Genomic DNA, 18181 nt, shown 5'->3' with positions numbered 1-18181 from the left:
TTGATGAACTGACCTCTGTTTCATCTTATTTGGCCATAAGTGCTAGATTGACATAGCTTGTATCTTCATCCTCATCTAATCCATCTGCATCCCAGTCATTTTCGTGTGTGATGAAAGCCCTTTCCTTTTGTTTGAGCAACTCAAAGTATTTCTATTTGTAATCAACAGACTTGAACTTCTTTTTACCAGAATTAGACTTTTTGCATTCACTAGAAAAATGACTTGCCAAGCCACACTTGAAACATTTGAATTTAGACTCATCAACCATGTTTCTGTTTGACTTACCTTCTCCAAAATTCTTCTTGAATTTGAGCTTGGCAAATCTCCTGGATAGAAAAGCAAGATGCTAATCTATGTCATCCATATCATCTTGACTAAGATTATCTTCATGTTCAGCTACTAGCCCTTTTCCCTTGCCTTCACAAACTCTATGATTTGGTACAGATTCAACAGCTTCAACATTTATCTCCTTCTCCTTTTCTTGCTCAGCAACCAATGCAATGGATCATCCCTTCTTTCTTCCTTTCTCCAGCTTCTCATCTTGCTCTATTTCAAGCTCATAGGTATTTAGAATTCCATACAATCTATCTAAGGTGAAATCCTTGCAATCTTGAGAATTTCTCAATGAGACTGTCATAGGCTTTCATTCCTTTGGCAGAGATCTAAGGAATTTGAGGTTTGAGTCTTTTGTTTGATAGACCCTTCCATGCAGTTTTAGAACATTAAGTATTTTTTGAAACCTACTAAAAATGTCAAGGAGTGACTCACTTTCTTCACTATGGAAATGCTCATATTGCTGAATCAAGAGTTGCATTTTGTTCTCCCTTACCTGCTCAGTTCCATCACATATAACTTGAATTGTGTCCCAGACATCCTTAACAGTTTTGCAGTTAATGATGTTGTCAAACATATCACCATCAACACCATTAAACAAAATGTTCATTGCCTTTTTATCCTTATGACTTGTTCAATATCAGTATCAGACCATTCTGCTCTAGGTTTTGGGACAGATGCTTCATTTTCTGTAGCAGCTCTCATAGGGACATGTGGACCTTTCTCAATGCAGTCCACATATGCTTCATCTTGAGATAGGAGATGCAGGTGCATCTTCACCTTCCAATGGTGATAGTTGTCTTTGTACGGAAATGGAATCTTTACTCCAACATCTTTTTTGCTCATCTTGTTAGTTGTTGTGATCTTTAAACTCTTTGTACTTCAAGAGCTTGCTCTGATACTCATTATTATTCCTAAACAATCTAAATAAGAATTACAGAAGGGGGGTTGAATGGAATTCTGGCTTCTTTTTGGATTTCAAGAACAGTTCTTCTACAAACAAATAACTGTGTTTGATTTAGCAATAGTGCGGAATGAAAGTAAAGTAGAAATCAAAACACAAAGCATTTAAATACAAGTATTTAAAAACTTTCTGGTGGATTGAACTTTTCCACCAGAGACATATATTAAGTAGAGAACTCTGTGTAACAAAATGTACACAGCTGCTTACAAGTTGAACAATAAGAACAGAGAAATTCTTTTATAGATTTTGCCTTATCTATTTCTCTGGTAAATGCTTATTAAATTGGATGCTATTCAACTTTCTACTCTTGGTTTATATATCACCAAGTTATATGATAAAAAGACAAGATAATAAGACAAACTATATCTAGTATAACTTCATGATGCTACACTTCTCTTTTCAGCATCTTTGAATATCTTCAGTCTAGCATGTAAATGGAAATGCTTCTTTGTTCTCTAAAACCTGAATTAGGCTGCCACATTCTATTTGCATACACTCAACGCATGTGACTGTCAAGTCACTATCAACTTCTCTTTTGAATTTGATCATCTGTTGAAACTCAGATTGATCATCCGTTGAAACTCAGTTTGGTCATCCGTTGAAACTCAGTTTGATCATCCGTCGAAACTTATGTTGATCATCCGTTGAAGTTTTGTGAATCATCCGTTGAGACCGCCTTCTTGGAAGTTGACTATATTTCATTTATATAAGATTACAAGGCATCTAATATTTACAGTTAACCATCCTATCTTGCATATCAATCTAGTAGTCAACATGACTTAAACTTTCTACAACATCTAGTTCACTAAGCCATTCAAGTATGCAGAAATGTGCTATTAGTCTTATTGTTACATAAGCTACTCTTTCAACGAATGTTGAAATGATCATCCGTTGAAAGCTACAATATCACTTAAATAAAATCTACAAAGTATTTTGTTCAAGTTATCATCAAGTACACAACATAATCCTAACACTGGTTTGAGTTTTTAGTTGGCTAGGAATTTGGTTTGAGGTTTGTAGAGTTGTAGATGTTTGGCTTATTGGTGTTTTTTTTAGGCTCTCCCATCTTTGTCACTCCCACTGCTTTTGCTGGATTGACTTCCATTTGAGCCAAAAGATTTGTGTTCATCTTTCATTTTCTCATCATCATCATCCTGGTCATCATCTTTGTCATTGATAGAAGTCATTGGTAGCATGGTCTCAGGATTGTGAATATATCTCCCCCAATATAGTGATCATTTCTAAATCATCATCATGTTTGATCTTCTTCACTTGCAATCTTGTCTCAATCACCATCATCAACTTTTTATTCTTCATGACACAATGCTTAGGGATCAGAAAATATCTGAAATTCTTGGTAGTTGGGCATATGTAAGCCACTCAATTGCTAGGTTTGAGATAGGCTTCAGGAAAGGCTCATTCATGCCTTATTTTGAGTTCTCTTAGCAATTGAGTGTCTTCTGGAGTCATCACCTTAACTTTGTTGATGAGGATGTCCAGTTCTGAGTCTCTCCTAGTATTGAAAAAAGCTAGTGAGACCTGCATATACCTATCAATTCCAGTGTCCTTTAGGTTGACAACAATTTTCTTCTCCCTTAATATGTCCTTGGTGACTAATAAGACCCTCAAGAAATTTATGTTCTTGTCAATATCTCTCTTGTATGTGTAATGGTTGTGGTTCACTGAGACTCTTTGGCATTCTAGAAATTCACCAAACTTCTGGTTAAAACAAGGACCTTCAGTTGTCTTCATGAGACTCTCTTCCATACCTACATCTACTTGAGTGAAAGTTCCGAGCTTGGTATCTAGATCCCCCTTACTCTTGTTATGTATAATAAAGATTTGAGATATTTGAGCTCTGACAGATTATGGAGTTTCTTAAAGGGGAACCTTTAGTGCACCCATGATAGCTCCCAGAGACACACTTGTCTGCATTTGAAAGTAATTTCGGGAGTCTATCAGGGATATAATGTCATTCTGTTGGCTTTGCACTTGTGCTATGAGCCGATTAACTTGATTGACCAAGATGGAGTTGGATGATTGAAGTTTAGCCACCTGAGTTTGGAGAGTTTGGATTGTTGGGTTGAAGCAGTAGAAGGTGTACTAGTAGAGACTCCACTACCAAATCCTATATCACTCTTTTAATCTCTTCCATCATCAAGATATATGGCTCATATCTAGCCTTGTGAAGTTGATCCAGTTTGACCTGAGTGTCCTTATATTGAGAGATTTGACCCTGGATCATTGTAGAAGAGCAATGATAGACTCCCTCAGGTGCTTGATATTTGCTTCCACAATGGAGAGATCTAGAATGGCTAGTTTACTAGTAAATTTGATGAACTTATTTTGATCTTTGTTCAATGGTGACATCTTGTTGAGAAGATGCCCTCAGAGTCTGTTTTAAACCCTTGTTTACAACTTCATCTTTTTGAGAAGATGCAGAGGTGGTCAAATGAATGGTCAACTTTATCTTCTTCTCCTTTGGTTTCTTGACCAGGTGATTCTCAATCTCATTTGATTCCTCTCCACTCTCATTGATTGGAGAGATCTAGAATGATCAGTTTACTAGTAAATTTGATGAACTTATTTTGATCTTTGTTCAATGGTGACATTTTGTTGAGAAGATGCCCTCAGAGTCTGTTTTAAACCCTTGTTTACAGCTTCATCTTTTTGAGAAAATGCAGAGGTGGTCAAATGAGTGGTCAACTCTATCTTCTTCTTCTTTGGTTTCTTGACTAGGTGACTCTCAACCTCATTTAATTCCTCTCCACTCTCATTGATTACCGTAAGGTGTACTTCTTTTCTCTTCGTGTTATTAACTTCACCCTTTTGAGATGATAAAATAGTTGGTTGCTAGCCTATAATGGTTGAGAAGGAATGGTTGTAGCTGTGGTGGGCCTCTGTGGGTTATCCTGTTTTGGTGCTTCTACAGGAACATGAGCCATAGTTGTACTAGCAATGGAACTACTTCTTATGTCATACATGGGTTAAGAGTAGTCTTGAATTTTTCTAACATAAATTCAGTGATATAAAGACTTACCTTTACATGGTTTTTGGTATTTAGTTGTCCAAATAGAATTTTGGACACTAACTTAAAAATTTCTATTTGAATAGCATCAATGCCTGGTGTTTGGTGAATGTCATTCACTTTATAATTAATGATAGACATGATAAATATAAGGAAGAAAATTTCCTTACCCCTACTTACCAAAGGCATTGTTAGTGTGACAACCCGGGTCAAATCCCGAGTCTTTTTTGAAAACTGGGTCAAGTCCCGATTCCAAATCCGAAATAAGTCGAAGCCTACTATTCCAAATGCAACCAACTTAAGTTACGATAAGCCCACCATAGGCCCCCAAAAGATCATGATTTGTTGGTGCACATAGTAGTAGTACTTTGTCTTATAAACTAAACAGGAGTCTCAAATCTTCTCGATTGTAGGACTGTGGTGTTACAAACTCCCCCACTTAAACTCCTAACGTCCTCGTCAGGCCTGAACGGATCTCATAGGACCAAGATCGTACCTCTCTAGCCATTGTGGGATAATACCGGCTGGTTTCGTGTCCCCGCCTCCGGACCTCTTGCCATTATGGGATAATACCACCAGCCTTCGTGTCCCCCACCTCCGCCAACTTGATGCATCAAGCTTTCGAGAGTCGGATCTGATACCATATGTGATAACCCGGGTCAAATCCCGAGTCTTTTTTGAAAACCGAGTCAAGTCCCGATTCCGGGTCCGAAATAAGACGAAACCTATTGTCCCAAATGCAGCCAACCTGGATTATGACAAGCCCACCACAGGCCCCCAAAAGATCATGATTTATTGGTGCATATAGTAGTAGTATTATGTCTTATAAACTAAACAGAAGTCCCAAATCTCCTCGATGTGGGACTGGGGTGTTACAGTTAGCCTGATGCTCAGCTCCCCTAGTATGAGGCTTACAACATTACGGTTCTTATCATAAGCCATTGAGTAGACCATGGTCCAGACCACACTTGAAACTTTATCATAGACTGTCTTCCTGCATGTGAAGGCTCTTATTATTGTGTCAAACACAAAGGACCACTCCCTTCTCAGATTCTTCTTGTTCATCCTAGCTAAATCAATTTTATCACTGTAGTTGATTAAGTTCATGAATTCTGAGATCTCTTGTGATTTAGGAGCTTCAACTTGGTTCTCGGTGGAAATTCTTAGTGCTTTGTTCATGTCATTGGCATTAAAATCCACAGTTACACCACGAATTGTGCAAGTAATCACCATGAACACTACTTGGTGGTCATCTATATTTGTGTGTAGAACATCATTATTCCAGATTTCGTTCAACACATCCAAGTACAGTTAGATTTACAGGAAGAGCTCATGCAACGTAAGATTCAGATACAAAATTCACAAAGCACTTGAAATTGTCAGGTGCCTATGTTGGGTCAATTAAAGACCAGAAAATCGGTGTCTTCCTTAAGGATTGCTGCTCTTGCGGTGTTGGATGCCATTTGCGAACTTCAGAAAATGAGTGGGTAAGTGTTTTGAGAAGAAAAGAGCTCGTAAAGTGTGAAAATGATGAAAAATCGTTGTAATTAGGTCAATTGAGATCTCGAAAGAGTAAAGAGGGGTTATATGGAGTTGTAGAATGGCTTGTCGATATCTCTACTTCTCTACATGTATAAATGGCTTGTCGATATCTCCACTTCTCTACATGTATCTTGACTTGTCGATATCCCCACTTCTCTACATATATTTTGACCTGTCAATATCTCCACTTCTCTACATATATTCTGACTTGTCGATATCTCCATTTCTCTATACGTATGTTGACTTTTCGATATATCCACTTCTCTACATGCTAAAATGACTTATCGACATCTCCACTTTTCTAGATGCCAAATTGACTTCTCTACAAGTAAAGTGACTTCTCTACAAGTGAGGTGACTTCTCTACATGATAAATTGACTTCTCAATATACTTCTTGACATTTTTCGATCTGTGACTTCTTGACATTTGACTTAGAATATTTTTCAATCTACATCTTTATTCTTCACCAAGCAGTTTATCGTCATTTTCAGATATGATCAGGCTTGATTTTCTTCCAAAGAATTATTCCTAGCTTTTTGGCTGTTTACAGAAAAATACTCAAATCTAGTCCATTTAAACATTTTTTACAAACTCAAGAAATATCATTATAGAGTACATAAAATTACAAGTCAACTAAATTTTAGGATTGTCAATGTGACTTAGTCTTGTTATGTTAATGCATGTCTTCCACAACAAAAACTCTTTTTCTTTATTCAAATTCATTCAGAATGAAAATAGGGCAAAAAAGGCATCGTCAAATATGCTTGACTCGAAATTGAGAAACTAATTTTTTAGTTTATCCAAAATGAATAATGGACAAAAATACGCTGTCAAAACATTATTACACATTTTCAGATGTCAAATTTCAAAAATCAACAAGTTCATACATAAGCTGAGATTGAACATCAATTTATCTTGTTTGGTGAGATGAGTTATTCAAACATAACTTTGATCTCATTAATTAGATAAGCTTATCAGGTTTGTATCAAATTGGACATTGAGATTCAAACTCTTTTATAATTGCAAATAGATTGTTTTTAAAGATTATCTTAATAAACTATAAATTAAACAATAATTATTTTTGAACTAGTAAACTAACAAGTTATATTTACCATTGTCTCCCACTTAGTTGTAAATGAGTTGAACTAAATCGAACTTTCATTCAAGTGTTAGTGTATCAGCTCGTTAAAAATATATTGAACTTAAATTTTTATCGAATCGAAAATTTTGTTCATGTATCGACTCATTAAGAAAAAAATTATTCGCGAACAGCTCATGAACTATAGTTCAACTAACAACTCATAAATATCACTCACGAGTTTTTTTATCGCGAACAACCTAGTTTACAAACTCGTTCTTACAATTTCCGAATTTTGCATAAGTTTCAATTTTTTTTTAAAATATCAAATATCAGTTTTTTTAAAACCTTAGAACTAAAATAAATAAATTTGAGTTTTTAGCATATTAATTTTGATTAAAATTAATAAATGATGATACAGACACACTAACTGAATATATAAACATAAGTTAAATAAAACAGTTAGATATTTACCATTTACCTTGTGTTATAATTTAAATTTTATAAATATAAAAAATATAAATTTAATAAAAAAATAAATGGATAAAATAAAATGATAAATCAATTTGCAGATAAATTTTTACATGATTATTCAATAAATACTGTGTCATAAACGCGTGTCATTTACGAGTATTTAAAACTAATAATTCGGATTATTATTCATGAGTTATATTAGTGAGCATGTTCACGAACTAACGAGCCGAACAATATTGTACTCAAATTCAGCTTATTTACAAACTGAACCTTAAAATTGTGTTCATGTTCGACTTATTTAGAAATCAAACTGATTTCGAGCCGAATTTTTTTCCAAAATAAACACTGAACTGTTTGTGAGCTTATTGACTCATTTACAAAACTACTCTTAGTTGTACTAATGAAAAAAATAATTAATTTTTTAAATGAATTGTCATATTTTAATAATGTAACAATATTTTTCTTTAGACAAATTGACATATTTCAATAATGTAGTCAAATTTAATTAATCCATCAATAAAATTTAATCTTCATCAATGTGTTAGTTACTCCATCAAGAATTGATGGAGTATTGATGGACTAACTGATCATGAATCTTGATGGAGTATTGATGGACTAACTGATCATGAACACATGATGTATTTATAAAAAAATTATCAATTCATTGATATGTGCTAGACAAATTTCATGTATTTTATTGTAACCGTTACATATAAAGTAGTAAGATAATAAATTTATTCCCTATAATAATGAAGTATATCGTATAAATTCGTGAAATAGCGGATTTTCCGAAAGGTAGCAGGCTGCGGGTTACCTACGATAAAAAAAAGAGAAGCGGGTTAACAGGGTTCAAAGGGTGGAGATGCTGTAACTGATAAATTAATAAGTAGTATTCAATGAACTGGCTCTTCCCATAATTTTAGTTTTTTATTTATTTTTCATAAAATTTTGAAATACGTGAAAATAAAATAAAATTTGGATTTAACTCTTTGTAAAATATAAAAAAACTTTTAATAAAAAATTTAAAATCAAATTAAATTTATCATCTTAATATTTGATGTTATACAATCAAGAGATAATCGTTAAAGACACTTACCTACCCACTTGATATTGAAATTTGTCTGTTATAACTAATTTTCTTTTAAAAAGAGCGATGCACCGTTTCATGCTACGTTTCAGGGACATATACATATTTTGAACATGTGTATCTGCGTTAAAAACGATACCCCGAATATCATATCAAGGGTGATGCAGGGGACGAATTAGGGTCTTAGTGCGTTGCGGAGGTCGCAAGTCGAAACAACATAATTATTGGATATTTTTGATTAAAATTGTGAAACAGTAGGATGTGATATTTTGGGCCTCACCTTACAATAAAAAAATGCTCAAAATATATCAATTTTGGTTTTGAACTATCCAAAATACCCATAAATAAAATGTATTGCCCAAAATATCCACAAAATATGTATTTAGAAGATACGTATTCAATTTATTTTTCTTATAGGATATGAATTGTTGAAATGCGTATTAAAAAAATAAAAATCTTTATGCATTTGTCACTTGCGTATTTTTTGTTAAAATTTAAAAATATGAATAGACATATTTCAGATCGTGTTTAATGAATATTTTAAACGACATCTCACCAATCGGCATTTTGGGGATTTGCCCCAAATGTGAGTATTTAATTTTTCACCCTACCACCTCAAATGTATACTTACTTCACATGTATACTTATGTAATATATTTTGAATTTGGCAGAAGAATTTGTAATTTAATTTTTTTATTCTAATTTTATATCATGTGTGTGTTTCACTCCTATATATTCGAAATATGTCTTTCTAGGAAATATGTCTTTCTAGGAATATTACGATCCGCAGCTCAAATGGTTCCTTACGAAGTCTCTGTTGGTCTTATTTTTATTATGCACCTTGTGAGCGCGCTTGGATCCGCAAAAGCAATCACTCGAATGTTCCCCTAACCCAACCCCGGGAATGGACCGGAAGGAACCGCAGCATGGGGAATGTCCACATCTCATCGTCTCGCCGCAAGGTTCATTTGTAGTTGTGGGTTATAGGGCGTGCAGTTTTATCTGATCGAGATCAAAGGCTGGGGCACAGGAGTCCTGATACTATCCAGGTGCGAAGAATCCCGGAGGTGACTGCAATGAGCAGAAATCTCATATGAATTCAAGTCAATTGTTTATATTATCGAATTTGATTAATTTAATTTGAAATAAAATCAAATCCAATATATTAAATTAAATTTATTCATATTTTAAAGTTTAAAACCAAATTAGAAAAGAAATCAAAAATTTCAAGCTCAAATTTGATTAAATCAACTTAAATGTGATGTATCCAACTTTTGAAATACAATTTTTTAACCGATTGTTTGCTAAAATGCTTCCAACGTGGCCGAGCTGTTGAAATATTTATCCAATGGGTACAAATTTTCATGCTTGAGATGATAGAATATTATTATTTATTACAAATATTTTTTTTGCAAAAATATAAAAAACTAGTGTGAATGTGAAATTAGCATTCATTTTCTCAGAGGTGAGTGACTACTTTATCAGCTGCGTTACAACTTACAAGTCTTGCATTTTTGTATTTCTAAAAGCACTACTATATAATTTTGTAATACAAAATCCTGTATGTATCGGTATCGATCATCCTTTTCCTTGGTGCATCATATAATCCTCATCAGTATGCCCTAAATCAGTTCAATCCAGGCCATTTCAAATTACAATTCGAGAAATTGTATTGTTGAAACATCGAAAAAGGAAGAAGGATGATGAGGAACCGAGCAAGCAGTAGTGGTGGGAGTGCGAGTGGAGATAACAGAGGGCAATCGGAGGTTATTGAGGTTGGTCGTCGTCGAAGCTCTTGTGGCTATTGCAAATCTTCTGCTCATACTAGTATCTCTTATGGTTGATCTCTCTCTCTCTCTCTCTCTCTCTCTCTCTCTCTCTCTCTCTCTCTCTCTCTCTATCTCTCCCTCTCTCCCTCCCTCTCTCTCTCTTTTCCCTCCCTCTCTCCCTCTTCCCCTCCCTCTCTCTCTCCCCCCTTCTCTCCCTAATTAAGTGAATTATGATATGATTTGTGTTTCTCGGTCTGATTTTTGTTTCCGATTGTAGCAGATGTGGTTTTTAATTGTTTAATTATTAGGTTTGTTATTGTTTCTGGTTTTGTTAGCTAGTTTGACTGAGTTTGTGTGTCTGTTGCGTTTTTAAATTAATGAACGTTTAGTTGAGTTTTGCATTTGTTAATTCTAATTCGATTTCTGTCTCTTGGTTTCGATTGGTTGATATTTAATTAGGTGTAGTTTTTGATTGTTAGGTTTGTTATAGTTTTCGGTTTCGTCACATAGGTTAACTGTATTTGTATGTTTGGTTTACGCTTTTAAAGTTGATGATTTTTTTGTGGAGTTTTACAATAGTGAATTGTAATTTGATGTTGTCTCCCAGTTTCAATTGTTTAATTTGTAAGTAGGTGTTTTGTTAATTGTTTGATTGTCAGGTGTGTTATAGTTTCCAGTTTTGTTAGCTAGTTTGACTGAATTTGTGTCTTCAGTTTATGTTTTACATTTGATTTTTTTATTTAGGTTTTACTACAGAATAAATGTTGATAAAGTAGTAACAACTATAATAGATACGCTGGATATGTTTAATTATGGGTCCCTAGAATAATAATTTATTGATGTTACACGGTTGTTGTGAATTAATAATAAACAATGCCATCTTATTGGTAAATGGATCTCTGTGTGCGCTTGCGTGAAACTTGATGACGTAAGAAAGATCAGATTTGTTATCCAAACCAAGAGAAATCTTAAATGCTTATGCTATAGACTTTTATTTGATAAGAAGAAAAAAGGAGAATTGACCAAGAACTACGAGATCACCCCTTTCATTCTGGGGTGATGGGTGTTAATAATTATTTAGTCAACTACAGCCTAAATGCATATGTGTGACTGTGCGTAGAGAAAACCTTTAATTGAGTATATGTTACTGAATACTGATATTATGATTTCTTGTTTTACAGGGTTGTGGGCCAACAGTTTGACAGTTGATGACTATCAAGGTGGTAAATCTTGCACGTTTATTTGTTTGATATTTCTTATGGCATGCTTTACTTTGCTTGATACTCAGTTTGTCTGCCATTTGTCTTCCGTCTGAATATCCTTTCTGACACTGCGACTCTGTATACACATTCAATGGACAAGGGAATATTAGTGTGTTAATGAGTCCATATTGTCTAAATGTATGAAGATGGTAGTTTTGTGCTTCTATATTAGGTAAGTGTATTGGATTATTTACTGATTATGATGATCTTAAAATCCCTCTTGAAAGATATAATTATCTTTTTAATGGTTCCAATAATCAAGCTTTTTTATGCTTCAAGAAACCCGTTCCAATAATCAAGCCTCTTGTTTAATGCATATACCATTTTTTTAATTTGAAATACTATCCAGTTCTCGCTCAATATCAGCTTTTAATTCTTTCCTGATTTGTTTTTAGTCCTACATAGTTAATATAGTTTTCACTTTGTTATCTCTAAGTATGGTATGCTCGTTTTAATTACCTGGATGCCATGTGTCTGTATCGATTATTTGAACCGAAAAATCACTTTAATAATTTTTGTAGTGCCAGAATGGTTTTTTTACTCCGAAACTAGGATATCTAGACCTTTTCAAGTCTTTTGATGAAAACTACAGAACCTAGATATTTATTATCCATTAGATCTCTACAATCTCCGCTCATTTCAATATTACGTACTGTTACTTTTGAATTGTATACATTATTAAGTATCTTCTTTTGCGTTGTCAAATTTTAAATTCTGGGTTACACCACATTTTCTGCAATGAGAAGTAATAATCTTACGCAGTTACTGATTACAAGTTTCTACATTCTCTGCTGTAAGCATGAAAAGTATTAATTCAAACAATTTGTTAATGGGTGTAAGACATGCCATCCATTCAGCATGGGTAAATTAACACATTTGAATGATTAATAAATCTGATCTGAATCGATATGAATCATAGGATTAACGCATTCGCTGTATCCTGAAATTAGTCACAAGCACTGGCTGTTAGAGGGCTTTTTTAAGTCTTGTAGAAGGTTGTTTTCTAGCTAAGGTGATTAAATTTCCTTTCCCTATTAAACTTCTTAAATAAGCCGAGGTGTTAAATATCTCAGCTGCAACTTAATAATGGATTTATATGCAAGCCTAGCCTCCTCTGGGTAATGAGAGGTCGAGGATTCAAGTCTGAGTAAAAGCATGCATGTGTGAGTGTTTATATATTTGTATTGACCATAACCAGAAAACGACTTTATAATGGATTCTTTATTACTCTGTCTCAACTCAAATGGCTTCCTACTCAGTGATAATGAAATCAGCATCTGGACTTGAGCTTACTATATGCTTCTATCTATTTGTAGATCTTCTTGATAGAGGTTGGAGGAGATCTGGCTGCTATCTTTACAAGCCTGAGATGGACAAGACCTGCTGCCCTCAGTATACTATTCGTTTAAAGGCTAGTGATTTTGTTCCTTCCAAAGAACAACAAAGAGTATCTAAACGAATGCAAAGGTATCTTTAAGGTGCTTCAGATGGTACATACTTTATTTTTGTCACATATATGCAATCCTTTCTGTTGAATAATATATGACCCAGGTTGTAGATTACGTTTTCCTTGTGATTAAAAAATCTTAGAAATGTAAACAATCTTTGATCTTTATCATGGAAGTTTCAAGGTGAAGTTCAGCAATGTACTGACCACAGTATTGCATTACCTGCAGATTCCTAGATGGCACATTAGAGGTGAAAGAATCACAAAAGAGCTTGGATAACCCAATTACTTCAAAGAACTTGAGCGGCCTTGTCCATAGCTCTACAATTGCTTCAGCAGTAGGGGAACCCTTAAGGTTAAACACTGAAGAGAAAAACAAAGATGTACAACTTTTAAGTTATTTGTCTGATCAGATAGTTTGTGCTGCACATGCATGCATTGAACATGGGGAGTTTCCTCGAGATATTCTGTTGCCAAAACCTTCTGTCAAAAAAGTTTCTTTAGGTAAGAAAAAGTTACTTATTGAAGAATCAGAAGATCTTCTATTCTCTAGCAACATTTCTTTCCAGATTAAAGCTGCTATGATGCGGAGGGATAGAAGGCATGACATTGAAGGAGTTGGAGGTTGCAAGGAAGAGAATGAACAGTTGACAGCGCCAGAGCTTACTGTGCAAGCAATTGCTGAAAAACTGGTGATCTGTATGAAAAAACTGTCTGATGCATCTGGTTTGTCAGCTAGAGCTTGCAATGGGCACATTAATTTCTATGCTACTACAAAACAAGGTTGTTCAGATGTAGCGGATATAGCTATGGTCCGGAAAGAGTCCCGAGGTGAAAGTAAAGATATAGGAGGTTCTATGAAGAAGGTATCTGGGGGTACACCGAGTAAAAAAAAGAAGCTTGAGATTATATTAAAAAGATCCAGTTTTGATCCTAAAGAATATGACTTGTACAGGAAATACCAGATTAATGTGCACAATGATGCACCGGATCATGTCTCAGAAAGTTCTTACAGGAGATTTCTGGTTGACTCTCCGTTAGTATATATTCCATCAAATGGTGACAACACTGTTCCTCGCTGTGGCTTTGGTTCTTTTCATCAGCAATATCTTGTTGATGGACGATTAGTTGCAGTAGGGGTTATTGATATCCTCCCTAAATGCTTATCGAGCAAATATCTCTTTTGGGATCCAGACTTCGCCTTTTTATCGTTGGGAAAGTACTCGGCTCTCCAAGAAATTGGTTGTGTCAGGGAGAATCAAGCCCATTGTCCGAGTCTGCAGTATTATTACATGGGTTACTATATCCATTCCTGTATCAAGATGAGATATAAAGCAGCTTATCGTCCATCAGAGCTTCTCTGCCCCCTTCGTTACCAGTATGTACTTTTTTTTTCACAATTTACTTAACTCAAAAGACCTGCAGTCATGAGAAAGGAATTTTGTATATTCTCTAATCTCTGTAATGGATATGTCTGTTAAAATAATGTTCATTAAAGTTTATGTAGGATACTAGAGGTAGGGATTCGGGAATGCTTCCCGGATTTATAGCTATAAATAGACTATTCCTGACCAAAGAATACACAAAATTTTAAATCAGTTTATTATTCGATCTAAGTAACAGTTGGATGAGACATTTCCTTATATTGGAGTGGAACCGTATCTTGGATTATAAGAAAGAAACTCATCTAGATTCGAAATTAATAACTATTACCATATTATACCTAATATATAACTACTACATTTATTTTAATTGTAGAATACATCTGATTGGTAATACTAATATCCATTTATCTAAATAATAATTTAAAAGTAATGAAGTAATTTATTTATCTCTCTCTGTGCCTCGGCCTCGGGAGTTCATATACTTTCATTGTGATGTGAAATTTGTTTCCTTGCAACAGAGTATCTTACTTGGTAACTGTCTTCCTGATATGTGTCATAGTTGCTATATTTCTGTTTACAAGTCCCCCACTGAGTGAGTAACTCTCTGATTTTTGTCAATAACTTCATCTTTCTCAGGTGGTTTCCTTATGAGGCTGCAAAGCCGTTGCTTGATAGGAAACGTTTTGTGATCTTATCTGATTTACACAATTTGCAAACAGTAGAATCATCAACTCCCAAGTTGAGTGCCAGTCAATTAGAGCCGCCGCATGATTATACCTTTCAAGAAGAATCCAACGATGTTCCTTTTGACGAGGATGAAGAAATGTCTGAAGTTGATTCTGAAGATTCTGATGATGAATCTGACCCAGAGACTAGTGTTTTGGCGTTACCTGAATTTGAAGATGCAAGTGTTGGCAATGTCAAAATTGGATTGAAAGGATCTCGTCTGAGATACAAGGTATGTGACTCTTCTTGGGTATGTTAGACCTCTGTTCTAACGCGGACACATAGGCTTTTTATCAGTGGTTGGTGCTTGTTACTCGCTAATTTGCATATTTTGAGACTTTTCTAGACCCATGTTGAATTTCTAGGCTGTTTTACTTGAGAAAAAAGAAAGATAGGAGAACAAAGTTATCGGCGTTGCAGGGTTTAGTATTCATTTGCTTTCTTCAAGTTTTTCAATAACTACAAGTTTATCTGGTTGGGTGGGAAATATTTGCAAAGAGATTGCTAATTCTTGGAAATTTAGTCAGCATGAATAGGGCATGCTAGCTTTTAAAACATATTAGCTCAAAAATAATCTGCCTTCTTCAATGAAATTTCCAGTCCTTTGCTCCTACCAGGTCACCAACCTTACCACTTGACTAAAGTCTATTTTCTTCATTGAATAGCGACCTACCTTACCACTTGACCGGTAAGGGAAATACTCTAAAGTAAAAATTCAAGAATTGATTGGATTTTTCACTTGTTCGTCAAGCTTTCGAGCAGCTCTTTGCTGCCTAATCCCCCAACCATGCTTAATAACTGAGAGCTGTCTAAGGACTGGACTCCCCCAAAAGGTTCTTCTCTCACGTAATTTCATCCCACCAGCACATTAGTTGCATGCTATGCTAGATGTACACACAAGCTTTTGTTGATATTTGCATAAATATGTACAACCTATATTTTATCAAATCAATATGTTTTCTCAATTGATTTCCGGTCAAAGAATCCATCTCTCCGAGACCTTTTTAAGCATATTGCATATACCTTATTTTGTATCTTTGGTTATTGAATGTAAAATTGTTACTCAGCTATACTTTGGAACTGTTAACATGGGTGTTCCTCTAAAAATGAATAATTGTACCTGTCTGGTGACATCTTCATGTTGATAAACTATATGCGGAACACCCACTTTCTGGCGCAATTCAGTTTTATGTCATCAAGTAGGGCTGCACATGGGCTGGGTCGGTTTCGACAATTTATTGACTCAACCTACATACAAGAAATAAATGATCATTCAAATTATTACAGGTAAATTAAAACAAGTATAAAGATATTTTATACCGTAAATGTAAAGTCAATGACAAACACAACTCTCGAAAAAATAAGTGGAAAGTTAAAGATATAGTCTTGATTAAAGAAACATAAATTCTTAATTTCACAGCCTATCAAAATTTATTTTTGCTCTGCATAAATATATGATAAGCATAAATATTATAACCAATCAAATTGGTTTAACATAATAGTTTTTGAAAGCACTTTGTTATGGTGCAACTCATTGTCCGCTTCATATTAACCGAGTTCAATTCAATTTAAAAAGTTTAGTCCAAAATTACGATCAAATTCAAAATATATTATTGTTATTACTTCATTTGTCTGCTGCCTAGTGCATAGTCAGTTATGGGAAAAAGTAAATGTATCAAGTTGTGTTCGAAATCAAAAAAGGGTTGGGTTGGGTTAGGGTTTTGAAAAGTTAAAATCCGAACCAATCCAATATAATCGGTCCAACGGAAATTTAACCCAACTAACCCATGGGTTTAGATGGTTCGATTTGGTCGGCCCAATTAAGGGTTGGGTTGGTTTGAACGGGTTCGTTAACCCATGAGCAGCCCTATCATCAAGTATGCTTTATTTTGATGCAGTATGTATTATAGGATACTAAGTCTTAATTTATGTCACCTGTTTTTGAAGGACATACAACAAGCTTTGGCCCCTAACCAGAGGAGTAACTTGGAGACGACGTTGCGCAAGTACAAGAAAGTTGTTGGTGAAAAACTTTCCCAGGATATGGTTTTGTCACTAGGGTGAGAGTGGCTGTTGCAAATTATATCAGCCTCAATAACAAGTGGCCTAGGGGATGCGAATTGATGTTGAGTGACCATTTCTCTCGCTATAATTATTCTTGATACGGTATCGGAATTGTGAACTTAAGTAGGTTCGGTAAAGTTCTGGAGTTTGCACCGTGAACGATGAGATGCCTTTCAAGGCAGAAATGTTTCTGCAATGAGTTAGGAACTTGAGTATTTTCTTGTTTTATGCATAATTGCATTTGCAAGCAGGTGCACTATACACTGCACATGGGAAGTATAATTATGAAGATTCAAAAATACCATAAAGAAAATACAATTAAGTTTTTTACCCATTTAATAGTTGGTATTATCCTTGTGCGAGTACAATGCTGCTACTATGGTAGTACAAGTTGAGGTGGAGGTAGCATAGTAATAAAAGTCTGGTACTGAAGTTCACATCCAATGCAACGTGATAAATTGTAAGAATCAAGTTCTGGGGAAATTTAGATGATGACCTTCAGATGAATAGAATTTTTTTTAAAAAATATGACTGATAGAACAAGCACAATCAGAAAACAACTATATCCCAAATGATCAATTGAAATACAATTATAAACTATTATTAAAACCCAAGAATTATAGGTTTTATAACTTGCATATTAATCTCTTAATTAATAATTAAATTATGTCTATCATATCATGAATAAGAATTATGACCCATCTCCCAATTCATCGCAATCCTATAAATACAATTAAAAGTTCATGACTCCCTTAATTGGGTTAAACCCTCAACGATAGATTAACAAAATAGATAATCACGCTATAATCAAACAAACATATATTACCAATAAATGCTACTGCATAATTCTCGAATTAGAAACTTATTTACTCATCATAAAGATAGAAAACAAACATATATTGATAAGTAACGTCATGGGTACAAGAGTTTAGAGTAAAAAAAAATATAACTTGAAGAATCATTTCAGAATTATATAGAATCCCTTCAATCCTTACTCAAAATCTCACACCAAGACTCTCTAT

At 34.5% G+C, this 18181-nt stretch overlaps 1 protein-coding gene across 1 annotated transcript; it reads left to right on the top strand.

Annotated features, from left to right (window-relative positions):
• The first annotated feature begins 9967 nt into the window (after nt 1–9967).
• On the top strand, nt 9968–17493 carry LOC141677319 (arginyl-tRNA--protein transferase 2-like). Its single transcript, XM_074483195.1, has 6 exons — nt 9968–10345; nt 11457–11495; nt 12854–13004; nt 13214–14362; nt 15006–15327; nt 17043–17493. The coding sequence occupies exons 1-6, from the start codon at nt 10207–10209 to the stop codon at nt 17157–17159; spliced, it is 1917 nt and encodes a 638-aa protein (XP_074339296.1). The 5' UTR covers nt 9968–10206; the 3' UTR covers nt 17160–17493.
• The last annotated feature ends 688 nt before the right edge of the window (nt 17494–18181 follow it).

Source organism: Apium graveolens, chromosome 8 (genome assembly GCF_009905375.1).
Source record: "Apium graveolens cultivar Ventura chromosome 8, ASM990537v1, whole genome shotgun sequence".
Classification (NCBI taxonomy): Eukaryota; Viridiplantae; Streptophyta; class Magnoliopsida; order Apiales; family Apiaceae; genus Apium; species Apium graveolens.
This window is presented reverse-complemented; position numbering and strand designations above follow the sequence as displayed.